At 41.3% G+C, this 25590-nt stretch overlaps 1 protein-coding gene across 1 annotated transcript in view; it reads left to right on the top strand.

The window, feature by feature from the left end:
- The first annotated feature begins 4369 nt into the window (after window positions 1–4369).
- egfl6 (EGF-like-domain, multiple 6) overlaps window positions 4370–25590 on the top strand; it is a 76444-nt gene continuing 55223 nt past the window's right edge. The window contains exons 1-2 of the mRNA XM_059968052.1: window positions 4370–4474; window positions 24685–24791. Of these exons, the coding sequence (XP_059824035.1) occupies window positions 4401–4474; window positions 24685–24791 (181 nt within the window). The 5' untranslated portion in view covers window positions 4370–4400. The remainder of the gene's footprint in view (window positions 4475–24684; window positions 24792–25590) is intronic.

The following is a 25590-nucleotide window of genomic DNA, read 5'->3' as shown; positions in this document are numbered from 1 at the left end:
GTTTAAGTCCTGAGGCAATCACATTGCTTCCTCAGCACCATCTATTTCCCTCCACCTATCTTTGTATCATCCACAGACTTTGCCATAAGCCTATCAATTCCATTATCGAAATCATTGACAAACAATGTGAGAAGCTTCGGTCCCTACTCACTTTCTCCATGCCAGTATCTTTCCTGTAATACCATAGGAGTTTATCTTGTTAAGCACCCTTATGTGTGGCACCTTATCAAATGCCTTCTGACATCCACAGCCTCTCCTTTGTCCACCCTGCTTGTTACTTCCTCAAAAATCTCTATCAGATTTGTCAGGCAAGATTTCCCTTCACAGAACCATGCTGACTTTCACTTTTTTATCATTAGTTTCCAAGTACCTCAAAACTTCATCCCTAATAATAGATTCCAACACTTTCCCAACCACTGAGTTTAGGTTAACTGGCCTGTAATTTCCTTTCTATTGCCTTCCTCCCTTCTTAAAGAGTGCAGTGACTTTTGCAATTTCCCGCCCTCTGGGACCATGCCAGAATCAAGTGATTCTTGAAAGATCATGATCAATGCATCCATTATCTCTTCAGCAACCTCTCTCAGGACTCTTAGATGTAGTGCATCTGACCCAGGTGACTTATCCACCTTAAGACCTTTGAGTTTGCCTAGCACTTTTTCCTTTGTAATAGCAATAACACTTACTCCTGCTCCCTGACACTCACAGACCACTGGCACACTACTAGTGTCTTCCACAGTCAAGACAGATGCAAAGTACCCATTAAGTTCATCTGCCATTTCTTTGTCTCTCATTACTTCCTCAACAGCATCATTTTCCAGTGGTCCAATATCAACTCTCACCTCCCATTTGCTCATAATATTACTGAAAAAACTTCTGGTATCCTGCTTTATATTATTGGTCTGTCCTCATATTTAATCTTTTCCCTGCTTTAGCTTTTTTAGTTGCCTTTTGTTGGATTTTAAAAGCTTCCTAATCATCCAATATCACACTCACTTTTGCTACATTATATGCCCTTTCCTTGGCTTTTATGCAGACCTTAACTTCCTTTGCCAGCCATGGTTGCCTACCCCTGTCATTTGAGAACTTCTTTCTCTGTGGGACATATCTATCCTCCACCTTGTGAACTATTCCGAGAAATTTCAGCCATCTCTGCTCTGCCGTTATCCCCGCTAATCCACCTGGAGAAGCTCCACTCTCATGCCTCTGTAATCCCCTTTATTCCATTGTGATACAGATAGCCAAGATAGCCATGAGAATCGGTGAGTTTACAAAAAATATCAGTGTACAATTGTCCCGAGCGATGGAGTTAGAGAGATTGAGAAAGCAAAGAGAGGCGTCAGAAAGGATCAATTGTATTTAAAGGCAAGGTGAAAGTTGATGACATTGATGAGCTCAACACGGGTGTATGAAGCAGCACTCATGTAGTCATCAATTTAGAACAAAAAAGAGTAAGGGAGTACTGCAAGTGAAGGCTTGGAGCATGAACAGTTCCACATCACAAACGAAAAGGCAAGCATAGCTGTGCCCCATGTCAGTGCCCATGAGTTTGGAGAAAGTGGGAGGAAGTGAAAGAGAAATTGTTGACAGTGAAGATCAGTTCCAGCAGAGGGAAGTGGGTCGTGATGGTAAGGAACTTGGTTCTATTGTGAAGGAAGAAGTGGAGAGCTTTACAGCCTTCTTGATGGGGTTAGAAGGGTATAGAAACTGGACATCCATGGTGAGAATGAAGCTATCAGGGCCAGAGCTTTGAAAGTCAGTGAGGAAGTCAGGAGCATCTGAAGTGTGGCAGTTTCGGTGTGAAGGGACTAAGTGAAGGGGGATAAAATGAAGTCAAGTTGTGCGGATATGAATTCAGTGGGGCAAGAGCAGGTAGAAAGAAAGGGCCTACCCGGGCAGTTAGGTTTATGCAGCTTTTGTACAAGTAGAAATGAGAAGTGTGGGGTAAGGGAACAAGGAGGATGATGGATGTGGATGTGGGATTTTCAGAGCTGATATTGTTGGTGATAGTGTCAGAGACAATCTCCTGCTGGTCCTGAGTGGAGTCCTTCTCAAGGAGTAAGTAAGAGGAGGTGTCTGAGAGTTGCTGCCTGGCCTCAGCCAGGTAGGGGTCAGTCCACCACACTGCAGTGGCACCCACTTTGTCTGTGGGTTTGAGGCAGAGGAGTTCAAGGTAGGTAATACTGCTGCCTCACAGCTCCTGTGAGCTGAACTTGATCCTGAACTCAGTTACCGCCTGTGTGCGGTTTGCACGTTCTTGTGACTTGTGACCCCATGTATTTCCCTCATTTGCTTCAATTTCTTCCTAGGTATCAAATACCGATGCTTTCTGCTGACTGCTTTCTGGATATTAACCCTGGCCTCGGTAAAAGGCAAGAGGATCAGCAGGGAGTTAGCAGACACATGAGAGAAGGCTGGTTACAGGGAAATGACATTGATGGGATTTGCTCTGCGATTCAACATTCACACCACTCTATAAAGCTCTGGAGTAGTGCACACAGTTCTGCTCGCTCCACTGTAGGAAGGGTGCCGAGGCCAGGGAGGGGGAGCAGAAGAGATTTACCAGGATGATGCCTGGTCTAGAGGGCACGAGCTATCATGAGAGACTGGACAAACTTGGGTTGTTTTCACTGGACCGTTTGGAGTCTGAGTGGAGATCCGACAGAAGTTTATAAGAGTTTGAGACGCACAGATAGAGTAGACAGGGAGTGTCTTTTTCCCAGGGTAGAAACAGAGGGCATGCATTGAAGGTGAAAAGGGATAGGTTCAAAGGGGATGTGAGGGGTAAGTTTTTTTACTCAGAGTAGTGGATGCCTGATATGCTGGTAGAGGCAAATACATTATGGGCTGTTAAGAGACATTTAGATAGGCACATAAGTATGAGGAGGATGGAGGGATAAGGACATTGTGTAGGTAGAAAAGATCATTTTTTAGAGGGTTTTTGTATTACTTTTTAGCTGGTTTGGCACAATATTATGGGCCAAAGACCCCTTTAATGCAATGTACTGTTCTATGCTGTTCTAACTCAGTTCACTGAATGGCCGCCTTCTGTGGTGCAAAGTAATACATGATTTTAGATCAAAGAATAACAGAGAGACATAGTACAGAAGCACACCTTGACCATCAAATACTCATTTACACTGATCTCATTGTATCTCCCCACAGATTCTACCATTCACCTATAAGCTGGAGTTAATTTACATTTGACCCACCAACCAGCACAGCTTAGGACTGTGAGAGGAAACAGTGGCACGTAGAGGAAACTCACGCCGTCACAGGGAGAATGAGTAAACTTCACTTAGACAGCCCCAGGTCACTGGCCTTGCACAACGGCATCTCTACTATTCCGCTCCTGGACATGAATTCATTTTCGCTATGAGTCAGGAAAGGAGCTCCTGATTGTCACAGTCCACTAGTGGCTCGATCAATGACTCCACCCATGCTGAGGAGAATCCACAGCTAACTTTGCGAAGTGTAACATGAAAATTAACATCCCATTAGAAACAGAGCAAAGAACTTGGGGAGGTTGACTGTTATGAAATCATATTCAATACAATTTTAGACATCTGTAAAAGACCATAGGGAAATTTAACTCTAAAACAGAAAGGTATGACAATGTAAAACTCAAAGACAGAAAGAAGCCAGGAAAGAGGTACAAACCAAGTGTATTTTTGCTTTTTATTGCCATAATTTTCCTTTATTTTAATCAGGGCAAAGTAATACATATTGTTCACCAGTTTAAAGCAATTTCGCACCAATTGTGTTTTTGACTCCTTGCAATAATTTTAGTCAGGGTAAATCAGTGCCTATCTCTTCACCAGTTGAATGTAATTGCACGAAGTAAAACTTGTTTCAATTGAGAAATCTAAAGGATAGGAAGACTTTGTACTTGCATGAAAATCAATAGCAAAATCTTTCTGCGGAGATTTATTAGTTTGATGAGGCTTTCACTGTGGTTTCCAAATGAAAGAGCTGCAAGGATTCAGTCCATTATTGTCCCTGGGAGGCAGAGCTGGGAGCCACCTACATCCCAGTAATTCATTACTGCAAACTTTACACACAAATTTGTTGAGCTCAGCCCCCAGATTTGCTGGCAATCCAAAGAGTGGAAACGTCACTAAGTGGTTTCCTGAGGGGGCCAGGTTGTATCATTTACATAACTACCATGCATTGTATGGGGGGAAGGGGAGTATAGAATAAGATCAACAAGAGAGGTTCCTTCCAGTGCAACAGTGTCACCACCAGAAACAGTGTGCACATGTTTGTGTGAGTGAAAGGAAGAGAGAGAGGGAGAGAAAGATAGCAAAAGAGAGAGGGAGACAAAGAAAGAGAAGCTGAAGTCTGTCCAGCTGGAAGCACTTAAACTGTGCTTGCCCCTGTGAAGTGTTTTATAGAAGAGAAAGATGTTACACAGCGTGTGGATAAGTCTGCTGGCAATTGTAGAGCTTGCTGTTAGCGGGAAAACAGAAATTTACCGGTAAGTATTTTGTTAACAGCAAATAAAGGTTTAAAAAAATTACTTTAAATTCAAAACATTGGATCCTTCATTCCAATCTGAAAGATTGCACCTAAATAGAAGTAAAATATTAAACCTGAATGTTGTTCTTTCACTGGATGGTTATAACTGGAGAAAGTTTGAAACTAAATTAGCATCAGGATTGGCACAACTTTCTGGGCTGAGTAGCCTGTGCAGTTTTGTACTGTTCGATGTTCTGTAATCTGTCTAAATGAGGAACTACAGTGAAATCCTGGCCAATATCGATGGGCTTTCATTCACCTCAATAAGTGATGATTTAATTGTCCAATAAAATAAAAGTTGCCTATCTTGTAAGGTAATGTGACATTAATACTAAATTATGTGTGTGTTTGTATTGAACAAATAGTCAAAATTGTGAACAGAGTGCAGATGAGATTCTACTTTAGGCATGGATCAGAAACTGCTCAGAAATGCATTTGAAATTACTTCAGCTCAGTTAAGCTTCAGGTTTCCAGTGAGATTAATTTCATAATCACCAACATTAAATCTTCCATAAACCAGTGCAATCAGACAGTGTGATAGAATATAATTATTTTCCACTTTTAATTTTTTTTAATAAAACTATTCACTTTAATGCATTTTGGTTTGGTAAAGTCTGCGCAATTTTATTAATTCACTTGTTTGTCAGAGCCATACTTTAGTAAAGGTGCCCTGTGTTTTGCACAGTAAAGTTATGGAGTTATACAGCATAGCAATAGGCCATTTGGCCCACATTGTTCATACCAGCCACTGTGCGTATCAGTGTGTTGCTATGCCTTGGCAATGCAAGTGTTTGTCTAGATTAGTAGTTCCCAATTTTTCTGAGGTTACCACCCCTTTGGCTCCCAGACCAAACCCATTCACCCTTTCCAGTCATTATAGCTATAAAGAATTTTGATTTATTATGCACAGTGAAAGAAAACAGGAACTGCAAATTCAAAGCAGCGACATATAATTGCAAAAATTATTCGTCTATTTAAAGCTACAAAAAATTATTTCATTAATTACAGTAAATATAATTTTCATTAACAATTTTAGAGTGTATATTAGATGTCCAACTAATTTTTGCTTCGTTGCTTTTTCACCTTTCAGTGAGATGATTGGATGGTGCAGTGATCATCATCTGGCTCAATGTCACTCAGAAACAGTGCCAGATCCCTACGTTCAGTAATTTGTTGTCTGTTTCATCACTTTGAAAGGATTGGGTGACAGCACTGAAGCTGCTCTCCACTAAATATGATGTTGGAAAGTCAGTAAATAACACCTTGACCTTTCTCCACAGCGCAGGATAGTGTTCAGAGATTTATTTCTGCAACTAAAAGTGTTGAAATTTCTTTTTGAATCTCAGTTTCAGCTCAAAGTCATTGTGTAGTGAGATCAGTTCTTCCTCCATCCTTCCAGTTAATTCCTCATTAGAAGTGTTCAGAACTGGATTTGTTACCCAATTTGGAAACTAGTTGGACAGAAGATCTTGTCACCTCTCTGACAGGTCTTTATGCATCTCACCCTTTTGACCTACACCTGAAGATTACCATTGAGTACTCTTTCTTTCTCTGGTGACTCAGGGAGTTTCAGAAAATGGAAACGGTCGTCATGGCCAATGTTGCACTTAAATAGGGTTAACATGGACAGAATTGACTTTGATAAGATTCACATCATGCCCTTGCATGAATTAAGATTGATTTAATTGAACTTTCTGAGTAATTCTGACAAATCTGCTCTGTCATACATAATATTCTTGAGTTGATTACTGAATTTGAGTCTTCAAAGAATTTTAGTACAGTTTCAAAGATCACATGAAAGCTTCTCAAGTAAGTTCCTCTGAGAGCCATCTGACTTCTGTGTGCAACAGCAAGCGTTCAAACCGTTCATCATTCTTAAAACAAAGCTCTCAAAATAGTCCAGAGCTGTGAGCATGGGACTTAATTTTATTTACTGCTGTGATAACAATATTTGATGATTTGTGCAGCCAATCATTTAGGTTTTTTGTGACAAGATGTCATCTGTGAATGACACAGTGAACTGTAATTATGTTAAGTGCAGTTTTTTTCAAGTAAGTGGTGGCGTCCTGTCATTGATGGTGCCCCACTTGTTGCACAACCAAGAATGTAGGTCAGTGGAATGTCCATCTCTGAAAAATTGTTCGACAACCCAAAATATTGACTCTTCCTTCATATCTTTTTCAAGACCCCTTGCAAATAACAATTTTTGAACCATGTGTTCATCTTTTATGAAGCAACCATAACCAAGAAGCAAAGATAAATTGCCTGGCAAAATTAACTCATCCAACTGCAGAGCAAATTCTGTTCTCCTAAATATGTTGCACAATATGTCTTCCAAATTCTCAGACATTTCATCTATTGATCTTTGAACAAACTTGTCATTGACCAGAATCACTTTAATTATTTGGACTGGTGACTTATGCAAAACATACTCATAACCTCCTTTACTGCTGACTGAATCAGTTCTTCTCCAATTATACAGGGCTTTCCAGATTTAGCAATGAGCTTCTGCTTCTGAAAGTTTTCATGAAATGACTGAAAAAGAGCCAAGTTCTTGTTTGCTTTATCAGAGTGTATTCTCTTCAATTGTTCAAGGAGTTTGGATGATTTCATTGACTCATTTGAAAAAGAACTTTTTCACACAACAGACACATTGTCTGCTGTTGGTCACTTGGTGCTGGTATAAATCCATATTTCTGATACTCTACAAGATACCATCTACATTTTGTTATTGTTTCATCTGCTTCTGCCATTTTCATCATGGATTAACAACCCTGGTCAATCACCTGTTGTTGAAATCCAACCTCAAGCATTGTGACCAATAAAGGGGAAAGTTATGACATCATAGTAACTCCAGGAAAACCTAATTCTCTACCTGAAAGTAAAGTGAGGCAGCAATATCTCATTTGGGCTGTGGGCTAGAAAAATGTGGTCAAGACCATTCAAAATGGCAAATTCTGAATTTTACCACATTGAATGCCATCCCTAATTCACAGGAATAGCATCACTGCATGGTTAGAGTATGAAAATCTTACTAGATAACACTGTATTACAGCAGTGAACAGAAATAATGCACGGTCTAGGCCTGGAAATAACATGATTTCTTCAGTCCAGAGTTCTCATGATATCCAGGTGCAAAAGTGTCACATTGCTTTTCAACAATTATAACTCACTTTGAGCAAGGTCTAAAAAAAGGACTGAGATGATCACATGATCATTGTATTCAGTTATGAAGCAATGAGGATCAAATGCTTATAAGATTTCACTTCTTAAGTTATACCTGTAATTCCACAGCTGTACCACCTTGCTACCGAGAGCAACCTACCACTGCCCCCTTTATTTTTATCACTCCCTTAGAAACTCTCACCACCCCTGGGGGGTGATATCGCCACTTTAGGAGCCACATGAGACTGTGTCTCATAAAGTCATGGTCCTTTCTGGCAATCCCTCACATTGCTATTTACCTCAGGATTTGAGCCTCAATCCCCTCGTTTAGTTTCCACTAACTACTCACACCTGCTTTCCATCAGAAAATGCAGGATAAAGACCCTGTGATCACAACAAGGAGCTACCAGTTTGTTGGTTGACTCTGGTGTGAGTAACTGCAATTCATGGTTCTTAGCAATGCCAGTTTTAAGTCTAGCATCACTCCTGGATACTGATTCCATGCTCGCTATGTCAATAATGTCTCCCAACTCTGTCTCCGCGCCTGTGTTCTGCATTTGGGTTCGTCCACTGCCACACTCGTGTAACACATAAATTCTGGTTGAGAAGGTTGTGCTATCACAAGTGGCTAAAAAGATTGGATCCTTGCCATTTAAAAGAATGTGAGTTTATCTTGCTGATGCAAATACCCTAAGGCAAACATTACACCATAACTGATTCCACACGTGGGGAGTCTCAAATGAGGGGACATGGTTGAAAGTTAAGGGTGCAGTCTTTTAAAAATGAGATGCAATGGAACTTCTTCTCACAAAGATTGATGTATCTGTAGAATGCTCTGTGCCAAAAGGTTTGTCAGGGCTAGATCACAGGGGGTATTTAAAGCAAAAAAAAGGAGATAAATTTTTTGAAGAATTGTGGAATTGGCACAGAAGAGGAACTGTACCCAGCATAGATCAGCTATGGTCAGATTAAATAGCAGGTTAGGCTTGAACGGCCAGAAAAGCTAATTCTGGTATTACTAATTGTGTTCTTGTGTGAATTTGAGCACTGAATCATCAGACACTATTGGAAACTCTGCTTCAAAATATATTACCACTGACTTAAGCCAAGTTGGCTTTCTCTACCAGAAGATGAAGTATTTAAAAAGATTCCATGCAGCTCTGAATTCAAATATTTGAGAGGTGAACAAAATATGTGGATTATTTTGTGAAAGTCAGGATTTATCAGATAGTCTCTATCCTGTCTTCCTGACATGGAATGCAGCTGTGCCAACCGCCCTCTTGATAGGTTAGTGTCAATTTTCAATATTTTCATAGCATACAAACAGAGGTCCATAAAGGAAATGGTACCTTTCGGAAACTGAGTTGAAAGGGAAATTGTGGTGTACTTTCAATCAATGGAATGGCAAAACAAACAAGTTTCAGATAAGAATCACATAGGCTTTCCTGTTTTAAAAGAGCAAAATAGCATATTATTACAACTTAATCATGATAAGTCAGGAACAACTTGCTCAGTGAAAGTTATCTAGATATTTGAATTAAACTATATAAATATAACAAAGTTCTTCAACACAATTTGATAAAATGTAATCAAGCAAGCAGAGGCATAAGTTGTTTCGATTCAGGTGTGAAGAGAAGGCTTAAAAGTCATAAGCTTTAAAAGGAGTGAAGAGGGCTCTCGCGTTCAGAGTGCACATGGGCTTCATTTGCTATAGGGAGCCAGGAACAGCAAGGCGAAAGTCTTCTGCAAGGGTGTATTCAATCCAGCTGCCAAGACCAACTTCTCAATGTTTCTTCACCTAGCACTTGACCAAATTAACAGGCAGAATGAAAGCCCCTCTGTCAAAGGAGGGGTTAGGACACAAGATTGTAGCAGGCAGGGCACACCAACCCTTGTGACAAAGAGCAGCACTGTGATTCACAGAGGAGAGGCCAAAGGGTTCTTAAATGGGTCATTGTCACCACATATGCCAGTGTTACTAAACTTGATTCTGCAAGCTCTGGTAGCTTAACAAGTGCTTTTGGTGGAGTAAATGTGGAGGAAAGAGAGGAGGGGGATTTGCATTTTTGATGAAAAGGAATGTTACAGCAGTAGTTCGGGATGAAATTAGTGAAGGATTGTCTAGTGAGGCTTTATGGGTGTTTCTGAGAAATAAGAAGGATGACATAGCTGGACATATTTAAAGCCCTCTAACAGTCAATGAGAATTAGAGGAGCAAATACACTGGGAGATTGTAGAGAATAATGCAAGAATAATGGGTTAGGGATTTTAACTTCCCTAACACAGACTGAAACGGTCATATTGTTAGGAGCCTAGATAGAGTGGAATTTGTTAAGTGTGTTCAGGAATGTTTCCTTGGGCAATATATAGAAGTCTGATTAGGCAGAGAGCAAAGCTCAACCTACTCTTGGATAATTAGGTAGTACAAGTGACTGAGGCGGCAATGGGAGAGCGCTTTGGGACCAGTGACTATTGCTCTATTAGTTTTACAATCATTGTAGAAAGGGACAGACCAGATCCACAGATTGAAGTTCTAAAGTGGGACAAAGTGAGTTTTAACAGTATGAGACAGGAGCATGCAAGGTTGATTGAAATATGTTGTTTGTGGGCAAAGGGCCCATATATAAGTCAGAAGCTTTTAAAGGTGAGCTGGTGAGAGCTCAAAGTTTGCATGTTCCTGTTAGAGTGAAGGGCAAGGCTGGTAGGAGCAAGGAACTACAGATGACAAGGGAAACTGAGGGCTTGGCCAGGGAAAAGAAGGGAGCATGGATCAGGTACAGGAATTAAGTGAATCCCTAGAGAAGTATAGAGGATGCAGATTTGTACTCAAAAAGGAAATCAGGAAGGCAAAAAGGAGGATGAGATAGCTTTGGCAGAGAAGATTAAAAAAAATCTAAACAGATGTGAAAGAAGCATCTCCAACATCTTATGACTGTGGGTAAATTCATCTTTAAACTGCTGTGACCATGCAAGTAGCCAGAACAGATGAATGCTAGGAGGTTACAACATAATTTGACCTCAGCAGGCATGTATATTTCAAGTTCAAAGTTTAAAGTAAATTTATTATCTGTACATATATGTCACCATAAATATCCTTGAGATTCATTTTCTTGTGGGTATACTCAATAAATCCATAATATAGTAATAGAAAGACAGCACCAACAAGGCAGACAACCAGTGTGCAAATGCAAAAAGAAAGATTATAATAACAATAAAGCAATTAATAATAAGCAGTAAATATCAAGAACATGAGTAGAGGAATATGAGTCCATAGATTGTGGGAACTGTTCAGTTATGGAGCAAGTGAACTTGAGTGAAGTTATCTACTCTGCTTCAGGATCCTGGTGGCTGAGGGGGAATAACTGATCCTGAACCCGGAGTTGTGTGTCCTGAGGTTCTCGCACATTCATGATGGCAGCAGTGAGAAGAGAGCATGGCCTGGGTGGTGGGGTTCCTTGATGAGGGATGCAGCTTTCCTACAACAATGACTGTGTAGATGTGCTCAATGGTAGGGAGGACTTTACCAGTGATGGACTGGACCATATCCATTACTTTTTGTAGGATTTGCTGTTCAAGAGTATTGGTGTTTCCATACCAGGCTGTGATGCAGCCAGTCAATATGCTCTTCTCCGCACGTCTATAGAAGTTTGTCAAAGTTTTAGATGTTATGCTAATCCCTTGCAAATTCCTAAAGAAGAAGAGGCGCTGCCATGCTTTCTTCATAATTGCACTTACATGCTGGGCCCAGGACAAATCCACAGAAATGATAACATGAATTTATCCATCTGATGCCAACTACCTTTTGGTGTTCTAGATAAATTACTAGCAGGAGATTTACAGCTTGAAGGGGCAGAAGCCAGTTTCGCAATTTTAATCATTAACTTGCTTTGTCAACAACTTTTTCAGGAAGTCAGGTTATAACTGAGATCCTCAGTTATATCATAACCCTTGAGCTCCCTAACCCAAAGAACAAACTCTAATTCCTTCTTGAATATATTTAACTATTTGGCTAATTTCATGATTTTAGAAAATGAATAAAATAAAATTTAGGAATATTTGTCAGCTGATGCATGAAAATTTAAAACAATTAGAGGTTTATGGAAAGTTGCTTTTATTGGGTAGTATCATTATTTCTTCTGGTGATATGACCAGGAATTTCAGAGAGTTCTATCAGATCAGAAAAGGAGAAGATCTATTTCTGGGGTGGTGGGGGGGGGGGGGCTAGTAGAGCTGTTTGTTTTGAATCCTTATTGGGTCCTGAGAATAATGTCTCTAAGTTGAATGGGTATAGGTGAGGGAGGTGGAATGAAATGCAGGAATGAGTCACAAGTCCTCTGTGAGACAAGCTTATGACGTTCATGTGAACTGAAGGTGGGGAATATATATTATATATTAAGATTATTATCATTTATAGTTTTTATATTATTATAGATTGCAATGTACTGCTGCCATAAAACAACAAGTTTTGCAGCATGTGCCAGTGATATATATAACTGGCATGCGCCAATAATTAAATATAACATAAATGTCATTAAATTAAATAAGTAGTGAAAAAGAGAGCAAAATGAAGAAAAAGGCAAGGTAGTGTACATGGGCTCATTATCCATTCAGGTATCTGATTGCAGAGGAAAAGAAGCTTCCCCTCCCTTAATCATATTTCTGTATTGGGTATAATATCCCAGTCCCACATAGTTATCCACGCCTTGAGAACATCTGCCTTACCTGCTAGATCAGCTGTATGTATCCTTGCTATTCAGTTACTTCTGGAAGTCCTTCATTTTTTGAGTTCATTTAGGAGTTAGAGAAATTGATTTTAAAGCCTGATTATGTTGCCCATTTCTAGGTGCCTTTGCGAAGGTTGTGTTGAGTCACCTGTGAACAAATACAGTGCCTTCAGTCACAATGTTCCAGGTTTCTGACCCACTGCTGATGAAGGAGCAGTGTAATATTTCCATGTCATAATGGCCTGTGATAGAGGGGAATTTAGCGGATCCCTTATCATTAGTTGCCAACGTACTTCTGGTTAATAGAGTTGGAGGCTTGGAGAACATTTGTTACATGACAGAAATGAACTGATGCTCTTTGTTAACACAATGTTGACACAGGCCATTAATTATAAACAAATGAGTTGGGCAAGTCACAGTCACCAGGGTTTTATGCTGGTGGTATCACGAAAGATTATTTCTCAAACTGACCTCCAACTCCATAGCCAACCTGCTCAAATCCCACTGAAGGTTAAGATATTGAACTTGAGTCCTGAAACAAATTTCAAATCCCAGTGACATATTCTTAACTTGGCTACTGACCAAAATACTGATTCCAGATGTGTTGGAATTCCACCCATTTCTAAGCCGGACTTTAATTGAAGACAACTGCACTGGTTGTATTGTTCTTATGTCCCCAGATGATTAAACAGAAAAGGCCTGAGCTACTAGGACTGTATAGTTATGAAATGAGTAACCCAGAATTATCCAAGGTTGGCTACAGTGCATGCATCACTGTGGAAGAAAAGTGCTGGAAACTGCAATCACATCAAGTGGATGAGTTGAAGAGGATAGATGCATTTACAGTGTATCAGAGAGATAAAGGCAATTTGTGTCCGTATGTATTGCATCAAAAGGCTCTTAAGTATTCCCCTTGTCAAGACAAGTGACATAGGTAATATAGGTAGAGCTATTAGCAGAATTTTCTTTATTAAAAGCAGTAACTCTCAAATCAAGATAGTGGTCTGCATAAAGATGTATCAGAAGTCACAACACCTGGTGCATTCATATTTCCTAGGAACCCTATAAAAAACCATTATGCCCACCAAGTTAGTACCATCTCCTGAAGCAACTCCATCAATCCATTCCCCCCACTTGATTCCCCTACTCACCTGTCCGGTAGCATCCTTCCTCTGCCAGACACTTCCACTCACTTCAGCCAATCCCAGAACACCCTGGGAAAACACAATTGGTCATAGGATGCGCAAACTCCACACAGACTACAAGTGAGGTCAGAGTCAGCAGAGCTTAGAAGTTTCTTGTAAAAATTGGGTATAATTGATGTTTAATTTATGCTTTTCTTGTGAATGCTGCTGATGTGAAGCTATATACCTGTGATGCTGCTGCAAGTGAATTTTTCATTGTACATGATATAAACTTGACTTTGACTTTGACAGTACTATCTGCTGCCAACATTCAATTATCTCAAGATTTATTTATTTACGTATCTAAACACTACACTTTTTCCTTGTACTTTTCCTTTTCTGCTTACCTCCTGTCCAGTTTGAAGTCACTAAGCCATTTCTTCTAATTATCCCTTGCTGAATCATCTCAAAGGCTCTCAAGTTCACCATGGTATTTTACAATCTGGCTTGATGCGCTCAGGCTACACTGTATTTGCTTGTAACCGGGAAGTCCATGTCTGCTATGATCCCCTGCATTGGATCTTAGGAACTTGTGAGTTGGGTCGAATTTGCAAACCAGTCCCTTCTGAAAGCAGTCAACTCATTCTGTGCCTTAATCAGACTATTCCCCTAGTTGGAGACACAGAGAGTGCAGATGATGGAACCTGTAGCAACAAACAAGATGCCAGATGAATTCAGTGGGTCAGGCAGCATCTCTGAGGGGATGGACGGTCAACATTTCAGTTCAAGACACTTGAGCCTGCATCCACTAATTAAACAATTGAGAACAATTAAATAAGCCTTGTGTTTCTCCATTGGATTGTACCTGCCATCTTGCCATACTGCATCACCTGTCTAAGACTTTTCCTTATCTTGTTTGTGGGCTCCTGTAGTGGCTCGCTGATTGACCTGAAGCTTTGGTGAATTACCTCTCATGCTGTTCAAACAGTTTCTCGATCATATCATCCAGAGGAAGCTTTCCGTTCAGCTGATGCACTAAAGCACAACTCCTTCAAGCTTACCGACTGCTTGCCTTCAGGATTTCTGCACATTTTCATTGTACAGAGGTAGCAACGTCACCGTCCAGGTATTGCCTCTAAATCATTCTGTTCACTATGTCTTCCATGGGCCCCAGCCACACCTCTTCCTCTGGTACATTCTTCTTCTCATCAATGTTCTGTACCCTCCTCTCAGAACCTCAACAAGACTATTCACCCTAAAAACATTTCAGCTTCTTCCATGCTTGAGTTGCTGAACACAGTCAATATGTTCACTGCGTCCAGAAGAAATAGAAGCTGTTGTCTGGTCATCTGATCTCTTGCGCTTAACCCACCATTCAGTGATATTATTCAATTTAAATTATATTAAATCATATTCAATGATTCACCATTCATTGCTTGATGCACCAACCCCTTTTCTCTTCATTCCCTTAAAATCTATCAATGTCCATCGTGAAGAGAAGTAGTGACTGAGTCTCCACAGGCCTGATGGTGGTGTATTCTCTGCACGAGGAAACTCCTTCTTACTGAAGTCCTGAATCACCAGCCCCTTAATCAGAGACTGGCAGGTGATCTCAATGAAACATATAAAATTCTAACGGGATTCAATGGAATGCATTTGGGAATGATACTTCTCCTGGTGTCTGGAACCAAGGGCACAATTTATTTAATCTCGCTAGGATTTTGTATGTTTCAATGAGATCGCCAGCCTGCCTCATCAACTATAAACTATAAACATTTCTGTTGTCCATCCAATATACTTAATTCACACAGAGGTTGGTGGATATATGGAACAAGCTGTCAGAGGAAGTGGTAGAGGCAAGTACAATTGCAAAATTTAAAAGACATTCAGACTGGTCGATGGATAGGAAAGGTTTGGATGGATATGGGCCAAGTGCAGGCAAGCATCTAGGTCAGGTGGACACCTTTGTTACCATGGAGAAGTTGGACCAAAAGGGCCATTTCCATGCTGAATGACATTATGACTTGAATATCTATCTCCAGACTCACCGAGAGAGAAGGTTAGAGGTACTAGAGATTGGTCCAATAATTGTTTGAATATTAGACAAGGGCCCATGACTGAGGTTATTTATATTACTGATGTTTGGAGGTTCAACTGCATGATGATGCTGGTTGGGGAAGTGTCAGGTGAATCCCTCTGCTGCTTCATTGTCATTATGGATTAGACTTCAATATTTCATTCTGTCCTTAGTTTAGAAGACCTAATCCTTTTTCAACGCTCAAATTCTGGGAAATTCAACAAACCTGAAAATCTTTGCTGGTTTGGATTCCAAATCCATCTCGTCTTGTCTGCAGGAACATACCTAAACAGGAGCAGGAGTAGGCCACTCAGTCCCTCAAGTTGTCCTCACCTTTCATCAAGCCTTATCATTTTTACTGTTTCGGTTACCTGATCCTTCAAGCACCTCAAATAATCCAATTCCAAAAGATTTATGACCCTGAGATAAGAAATTTCAACACACCTCAAGTTTAAATGATTATCCGCTAACAATGTAGCAATTCTTAAGGAAATATTTCAACTTCAATCCTAATTTGTCCCACACGTATCAGTCCGCACACCAACCGAGGGACTAGAGAATCTAAAGACTACTTGGATGTTTTTCGAAATTATTTTTAGCATTTGTACTTGCATGTCACCAACCCAGGTGGAAAGACACTCCTCCTTCCCTTCCAGTCATTCCTCTGACTGAGCAGTGCCATTCTCCTGTAGAGCCTGCAAAAATACAAATCATCATGATGATCCCCTGACTGCATACAAGCATAATATGAAGTCGAACTTCACTCAGTCCCTGGTCAATAAAGCATCCTTTCACCCATTCCATTGATAGGATCTTTACAACCTCAAGAACTTAATGAGGATCCAGCCGCACAGAGGAGAGGCTGGAGTTTGCAGGGCCCATGTGAAAATAGATATGCTCAAGAGCATGTCTAATCAGAGCAGCCAAGGCCTGCCTCGTACACTGACTCAGGATATCATCAAAGGTAACAGACACAAGGGACTGTGTCCTTGGTCATGGGTAGGAGATACAAGAGACTGAATCTGAAACAACACAGAAGACAATGTATCCAACAGCATCTATGGAAGAAAATGGGTAGTCAATGCTTTGGGTCAAGAGCTTCATCTGGACTGAAAGATCAAGGGAACATAAGCAGTATAAAAATATTGAAGGAAGGCATGGAACAAGAGGAAGTAAACAATAAGCAGTTCCAGATGAGGAAGTGATACAAATACCAAGGAAGGACACATGGCTGTAGCAGCAAGACTGAGAGTGTGGTTGAAGATCAGGAGGGTAGTGGGAGAGGGTCTCACAGAACTCCTGACAAAGAGAATAGGGAAACATTTTCAATGTGAGAATGTTTGAACAGTCTTTGCGATGATTTAGCAATTATAGACATGAGAGGCTGCAGATGCTGGAACCTGGAGCAGGACACAAGGTGATTGAGGACCTCAGCAGGTCAAGCCGCAATGGTTACCTGGCTGTCACCTTTTCACACTTTCTCAGCCACTGAGGAGCAACGCAGAGGTCATATCAACTTCACAGCTGGGTCAGGAGAGAGAAATTGAAGCAGCCATTGTTAGGGTGTCTCCATAACAAGAAATGAAACAAGAAATAGGAAGATCATACAGTTTAACACATGGCTAAGGAGTTGGTGAAAGAGGGAGAGCTTCAGATGTTTGGATCATTGCACTTCCTTCCATGGACGGTGATACCTGTACAAATGGGATGGTTTGCACCTGCACTGGACAGGAAATACTACCCTAGCAGATAGGTTTGCTAGTGTTGCAGAGTGCGGCGTAAAGAAGAGTTGTAGATGGACGGGAAGCAGAGTACTGGAACAGACAGTGGAGGGGTTGTGGAGAAAGATGTTGTTAAAATACAAAGTCAGGAAGCGAAAGGTTGAGCATGATAGGACTAATGATCGGAGCTGAGTATATTCCAATGCAAGGAATACTGCAGGAACAGCAGGTGAGCTCAGGGCATGGATCAGCATGGGGAATTATGACATTGTAGCCATTAGTGAGACTTGGTTGCAGGAAGGGCAGTACTGGCAGCTCATTGTTCCAGGATTCCACTGTTCTAGACTTGATAGAGTGGGAGGAATTAAAGGTAAGAGTGGTGGCATTACTAGTCAGGGAAAATGTCACTACAGTGTTCAGTCAAGAAGGACCAGAGTGCTTGTCTAGTGAGTCCTTATGGATTGAACTGAGGAATAAGAAAGGTATGGCCATGTTAATCAGATTATATTATAGGCCGCCCAAAAGTCCACGGGATCTAAAAGACAAATTTGTAGCAGATTTTTCCAAGAAACATCAGATTGTGATAGTAGCTGATATTTCACTTTCCACATTTTGTCTGGAACACCCATATTGTAAGAGGGCTGGATGGGAAAGAATTCATCAGATGTGTTTTAGTTAAGGTTCCTTAATTAGTACAAAGAAGTCCCCAACTAGTGAGAGTGTGATTCTAGATCTCTTATTAGGGAGTGAGACAAAGCAATTGACAGAACTTTGTGTAGGAGAACACTTTGGATCTAGTGATCATAATGCCATTAGTTCAATATAATTATGGAGAATAGTTCTGGTCCTTGGATTGACATTCTAAATTGGAGAAAAGCAAATTCTTATGGTACCTGAAGGATCCAGCAAGTGTGGATTGGGACAAGTTGTTTTCTGGCAAAAGTGTACTTGGTAAATGGGTGGCCTTCAGAAGTGAAATTTTGAGATATAATGTTTTAAATGTTCCTGACAGAATAAAAGGCAAGCATAACAGTTTTACGAAACCTTAGTTTCTGAGAGATATTGACTCCCTAGCTAAGAAGAAAAAAGAGGTGCATAGCAGGTATGAGCAGCAAGGAACACATGAGGTACTTGAGGAGTATAAGAAAACACTTGAAAAAGGAAATTAAGAGGGCTAAAAGAAGACATGACATTGCTCTGGCAGACAAGGTGAAGGAGAAACCAAAGGGCTGAAAAGGTCAAAATTCAAAAGTTCAAATTAGATTGATTATCGAAGTACTGTACATAAATATCACTATCTACAACCCTGAGATTAATTTTCTTGTGGGCATACTCAATAAATCCAAAGAATAATAACCATAACAGAATCAATGAAAGATAGCACCAAAAATGAACGTTCAACCAGTGTGCAAAGGACACCAATCTGTGCAAATGCAAAAAATAATTAAAATATTAAATAAATAAGCAATAAATATTGAGAACGTGTGATGAAGAGCCTTTGAAAGTGAGTCCATTGGTTGTATGAACACTTCAATGATGGGTGAAGTTGACTGAAGGTATTCCCTTTGGTTCAAGAACCTGATGTTGGAGGGGTAATAGCTGTTCCTGAGCCTGGTGATGTGAGTCCTGAGGCTCCTATACTTTCTTCCTGATAGCAGTTGCGAGACGGGAGTATGTACTGGGTGGTGAGAGTCCCTGATGATGGATGCTGCTTTCCTGCAACAGGGTTCTGTGTAGACATGCTCATTCGTGGAGAGCACTTTACCCGTGATGGTCTGGGTTGTATCCACTACTTGTTGTGGTATTTTCTGTTCAAGGCATTGGTGTTTCCATACTAGGCCATGATGTAACCAGTCAATATCCTCTCCATGACTCATCTATAGAAGTTTGTCAAAGTTTTAGATGTCATGCTGAACATGAATCTCTGCAAACTCCTAAGGAAGTAGAGGTGCTGTGGTGCTAGCCCTCTTCATCCTGAGGACTTTTGTTTTCCATCTCCTGAAGTCAGTAATCAGCTCTTTGGTCTGGCTGATGTTGATGAGAGGATGTTGTTATGGCGTCACTCAGACAGATTTTCAATCTCCCCCCCACATGCTGATTTGTCACAACCTCTGGTTCGGCCTGCGACAGCGGTGTCACCGGCAAACATGTGTGGCATTGGAGCTGTGCTTAGCCACACAGTCATAGGTGTAAAGCAAGTAGAGCAGGGAGCTAAGCACACAGATAGATTAAGATCAAGAGGATAGCAGGGGACAAAATCAGTCCTCTGAAAGATCAAAGTGGTAATCCATGTATGGAGCTGAAAGGGAAGAGGGAGACCTTAAATGGATTCTTTGCTTCTGTATTCACTCAGAAGGCAGGCAGCGTCGATAGATCCAAGACAATGTAAGAGCGAGGTTATGGACCCTATAGATATTACAGAGGAGGAGGTGTTCACTGGATTAGCATAAATTGAAGTGGATAAATCCCCAGGGCCTGAGAATGTGTTCCCTCAGACACTGTGGGAGGCAAGTGCAGAAATTGCAGAGGCCCTAGTAAAGATATTTAAAGCATCCTTAGCCACTGCTGAGATCCCAGATGTTTGGAGGATAGCTGATGCTGTTCTGTTGTTTAAGAAAGCCCCTAAGAGTAAGCCAGGAACTCACAGATTAGTGAGTTTATGTAGAAAGGAGGGTGTTGGAAGATATTCTAAGGGATCGATATATTAGTATTTGGATAGACAGGAACCAGTTAGGGATAGTTAACATGAGTTTGTACACAGTAAATCATGTCTAACCAGTCTTACAGGGTTTTTTGAAGAGGTTAGCAGGCAAGTTGATGAAGGCAAGGCAGAGGACGTTGTCTACATTGACTTCAGCAGGGGTCAGTCGCCTTGCATTCAAGATGAGGTAGTAAATTGGATTGACATTTGCTTCGCAGAAGAAGCTAGAGAGTGGTAGTAGATAAAAATGTAGAAACATAGAAAACCTACAGCACAATACAGGCCCTTCGGCCCACAATGCTGCACCAAACATGTACTTACTTTAGAAACTACCTCAGGTTACTCATAGCCCTCTATTTTTCAAAGCTCCATGTACCCATCCAGGAGTCTCTTAAAAGACCCTATCGTATCTGCCTCCACCACCATTGCTAGCATTCCATTCCATGCACTCACCACTCTCTGCATAAAATCTTACCCCTGACATCTCCTCTGTACCTACTTCCAAGCACCTCAAAATTGTGCCCTCTCTTGCTAGCCATTTCAGCCCTGGGTAAAAGCCTCTGACTATCCACATGATCAATGCCTCTCATCATCTTATACACATCCATCAGGACACTTCTCATCCTCCGTCGCTCCAAGGAGAAAAGACCAAGCTCACTCAACCTATTCTCATAAGGTCTGTTCCCCAATCCAGGCAACATCCTTGTAAATCTCCTCTGCACCCTTTCTATAGTTTCTACATCCATCCTGTAGTGAGGTGACCAGAACTGAGCACAGTCCTCCAAGTGGGGTCTGACCAGGGTCCTATACAGCCGCAACATTACCTCTTGGCTCTTAAACTCAATCCTACCATTGATGAAGGCCAATGCACCGTATACCTTCTTAACCACAGAGTCAACCTGCACAGCAGCTTTGAGTGTCCTATGGACTCGGACCCCAAGATCCCTCTGATCCTCCACACTGCCAAGAGTCTTACCATTAATGCTATATTCTGCCATCATATTTGACCTACCAAAATGAACCACCACAAACTTATCCAGGTTGAACGCCATCTGCCATTTCTCAGCCCAGTTTTGCATCCCATCGATGTCCCGCTGTAACCTTTGACAGCCCTCCACACTATCCACAACACCTCCAACCTTTGTGTCATCAGCAAATTTACTAACCCATCCCTCCACTTACTCATTCAGTTTATTTATTAAAATCATGAAGAGAAGGGGTCCCAGAACAGATCAGATAGTTGCCTCTCTGACTGGAGGCCTTTGACTAGTGGAGTGCCTCAGGGATTGATGCTGGATTCATTGTTATTTCTTATCTATATCAACAATCTGGATGATAATGTGGTAAATTGACTCAGCAAATTTGTGGATGACACCAAGACGAGGGTGTAGTGGACAATGAGGGAGAATATCAAAGTCTGCAGTGAGTGAAATAGGCTGAATAATGGAAGATAGAATTTAATGCAGACAAGTGTGAAACGTTGCAATCTGGGGAGAACAACCAGGCTAGGTCTTGCTCTGTGATCAGTAGGGCACTGAGGAGTGTGGAAGAACAGAGTGGTCTGGGAATACAGATACATAATTCCTTGCAAGTGGCATCACAAGTGGATAGGGTGAAGAAGAAAGCTTTTGGCACATATGCCTTCATAAATCAATGTATTGGGTATAGGAATATGTTATGTTGAAATTGTATAAGATGCTGGTGAGGCCTAATTTGGAGTATTGTGTGAAGTTTTGGTCACCTAGCTCTAGGAAAGATGTCAATAAGATTGAAAGAGTACAGAGAAAATTTACAGAGAACCTGGGAGTTAGGACCTGAGTTATAGGGAAAGGTTAAATAGGTTAGAAATTGATTCCGTAGTGCATACAGTAGAAGATTGATATAGGTATGCATAATTATGAGGGGTTTAGATAGCGTAAATGTAAGCAGGTTTTTTCCACTGCGGTTGAGGGAGAGTACAAGTAGGGTTCAGGGGTTAAGAATAAAAGGTGAAATATTTAACGGAAACATGAGAGTGAAGTTATTCACTCAGAGAGTGGTGAGAGCGTGGAATGAGCTGCTAGCACAAGTGGTATATGCCAGTTCAATTTCAACAATTAAGAGAAATTTGGTTAGGTACATGGATGGGATGGATATGGAGGACTATGGTCCAAGTGCAGGTCAGTGGGTCTAGGCAGATTAATGGTTCAGTATGAACTAGATGGGCTGAAGGTCCTGTTTCTGTGGTGTAGTGTTCTATGACTCAATGATTATATAAATTTCTTTGCTAAGTGTATCTAAACACCACCTTATAGTTGTACTTTTATTTTGTATGAAAAGAATCTTTGGTCATAGGTTCTAGTCTTTCTCTTGGTCATCCAACAGGATTTCTGTTGCTTGTAATATCCCATCCAGCTACCTCCAAAATCCATCTCCACAGAAAATAAAATGCCCCAGACTCTAACCACTGTTCCCAGCTTCAGTTCCTCAGTCATCATGGCATAATCAAATAGTCAAGTCATACCCGATACGCAGGAGAGTCATATGCACTTCAAGGGTAATAACCAATAATACTTTCCTTACTTTGGTTGGTGGAGTGGGGAGTTCCCACTTTAAAGATTTGAGGACTAAAGTCCAGGCTAATTCTCAACTGCAATTTAGCAGGAACGCTACACAGCTGGAGGGGCCATGTTTCTACCCTGACAAATACTGTAGCCATCACAGTATTCTGTGAACAGCAATGTTAACCTTATCTGACAGTCAGGTAGGTAAGAATAATCATTTCAAAGTAAATAATTTAAAAGTGCTGCTTCGAAGAATCTCAAGGGTGTTATCCCTGGTGTCTTCACCAACATTATGACTCAGTCATTGTAACTAGAAGTACTTTTGGTCACAGTCATTTTGCTAGTTGAGGACATTTTGAGGACATGAGTTGAGAGTTAAGGGGCAAAAGTTTAGGGGTAACACGAGGGGGAACTTCTTTACTCAGAGAGTGGTAGCTGTGTGGGACGAGCTTCCAGTAGAAGTGGTAGAGGCAGGTTCGATTTTGTCATTTAAAAAAAATTAGATAGGTATATGGACAGGAAAGGATTGGAGGGTTATGGGCTGAGTGCAGGTAGGTGGGACTAGGTGAGAGTGAGCATTCAGCACGGACTAGAAGGGCTGAGATGGCCTGTTTCTGTGCTGTAATTGTTATATGGTTATAGTTGTTTGATTTTGGTGGACAGATTGTCTACCACATTGGAGACACAAGAGATTCTGCAGATGATGGAAACCCAAAGCAACACACACAAAATGTTGAAGGGACTCATTCAGTCAGGCAGCATCTATGGAGGGAAATGAAGAATCGATGTTTCTGGCCAAGACCCTACGTCAGGATTAGGCCCTACGTCAGGGCAGCAACCAAAATATAGAGGTAAAAGGAGAGGGAGGAGCGCAAGCTGGCAGGTAATTGGTGAATCCAGATGAGAGGGGGAAGGAGTGCGAGTTAAGGAAGGAAGATGAAAGGAAATCAAGTGAGAAACTAAGGGATGATAGGTGGAGGAGACAAAGTGGTTGAGAAAGAAGGAGTCTGATAGCAGAAGATAATGGGATGTGGAATAACGGTAAGGATTTGAGGAACTAGAGGGAGATGATGGGCAGATTGTGAGGGGAATAGAAGGGGTGAGAAGACCACAGGGATGAGGGTAAACAAAGGGAGGGTGGAAGGAAGGAAAAGAGAGGGAAGCAGAAATTAGAGAAATCGATGTTGATGCTCTCAGGATGGACTTTACCAAGACAGAATATGAGGTGTTGCTCGTAGTCCTCCTCCATGATGTGGTCTCTTCCACCTCTGGCTCCAACACCCCATAGAAAGCCATTTCAATTCCCCCACCATCATATCCCTCCACGGCCTCCTCTGCTATCATGATGAGACCAGATGCAGCTCGGAGGAGCATCACCTCATATTCCATCCTGTTAGCTACCAATGATGCATCAACATCAATTTCTCTAACTTCCAATAACCATTCCCCTCTTTTTTTCCCTCCTCCATTTGTTTTCTCTTTTCCCCATTGTTCCCTCACACCTTCTTATCCCATCCCCCACCCTCATAACCAGCTCATCACCTCCTTCTGCTTATTCATTTCTTTCTCTTTGTTCCATGGTCCAATGTCCTCCCCATGTCAGATTCCTTCTTCCTCAACCCTCTCTCTACCTCTTCCACCTCACAGCTTCTCACAACATTCCCTTTCATTCCCCTTCCCCCTCCTACCATCCTCCTCACACCCGGACCACCTATCACCTGCCAGTTTGTGATCCTCCCCTCCCCACTACCTTCTTACTCTGTTTCTGAACCTTTCCTTTCCTGTCTTGATGAATGGTCATGGCCAGAAAAGTCAACTGCTCATTTCCCTCTATGGACACTGCCTGACCCATTGAGTTCCTTAACCATTTGGTGTGTGCTTACCACATTGCCTACATTGTTGTATTCCTGCCTATCAAAGATAAACTACATGGCGATCAATCACTTGGGGACATTTTAAAAGGGATACAAAAAGCACTATGTGAATGCAAACCCTTTTTTCTACTGCTGGTACTATTGACTTGAAAGTTTGTCACCTTTAATGCACAAGTTTTTAGCGAAAGACCAGGAATGGCTGTAACTAAACATTGACACCTCCATGTTTTCCTCCCTCAGGTTTCGAGACCGAAGACTTTCTGGACTTCAGCCTGGAGTTTGTCGCTATGGGTCCCGACTTGAATGTTGCTATGGTTGGAGAAAGAATTACAGGGGCCACTGTGAAGGTGCAGAAGTAGCAGTATCCTTCTCCTGGCTTTCCAATATAGTGACCCGCATCCTAATCCCTCCCTGAGGTTCCAGTAACTTGGCCTCCAAACCCCTGTCCTCTAGGACTGAAAAGATCAAGGGCAGCAGACACTCAGACCACCTCAGTTTACATATTCGCTCCAAGTTTCACACCTGTCTAACTTGGAAGTACATCACTTCTCCACTACCACCAGGTCTAAGTCCTGGAACTCCCTGCTCAAAAGCACAGTGGGAGTACTGCTCAGGTAGAACAGTAGGGCTTCCAAAAATGGCTCACCACCACCTTCTCAAGGGCAGTAGGGATGATCAATAAGTGTCAGCAATATTCATATCATGTAAATAAATACTAAAAGAAATCTTGTGACTTCAGAATCAAGACAGGAAAATAATATTTTTAAATACAATCATCCATAATCCAGGAGCTGTTGCAAAGTAATTTCCACGCTATGAAATGCAATTTCTGGTATTATTTTGACAGAATTTGTGCACAGTAAAGACCCCTAAACCTTTAATAGAACTTATATTGCCCCATGAAAATAAAACAAATGCTTCAAAGGTTTAGAGGAAATGACTACCAAACTAGGAAAGATGCAGTTAGGAAGGATGATCAGAGATGACTACAGGGACAGAGTCTGAAAAGAGTAGATGAGGGTGGCACAGTGGAATGATTTAAGAAGGGACTTCTAGAGAAGTGGATCTAAAAGGCACAACTAACAGCATGGAAGAGTATCAGATACCAGTCATGATCACCTCCACACTGACAGGCTTGCACATGCA

This window comes from Hypanus sabinus, chromosome 4, assembly GCF_030144855.1.
Source record: "Hypanus sabinus isolate sHypSab1 chromosome 4, sHypSab1.hap1, whole genome shotgun sequence".
Lineage (NCBI taxonomy): Eukaryota > Metazoa > Chordata > Chondrichthyes > Myliobatiformes > Dasyatidae > Hypanus > Hypanus sabinus.
Note: the sequence above shows the minus strand (reverse complement) of the source record. Positions and strands in the feature narration are given on the sequence as shown.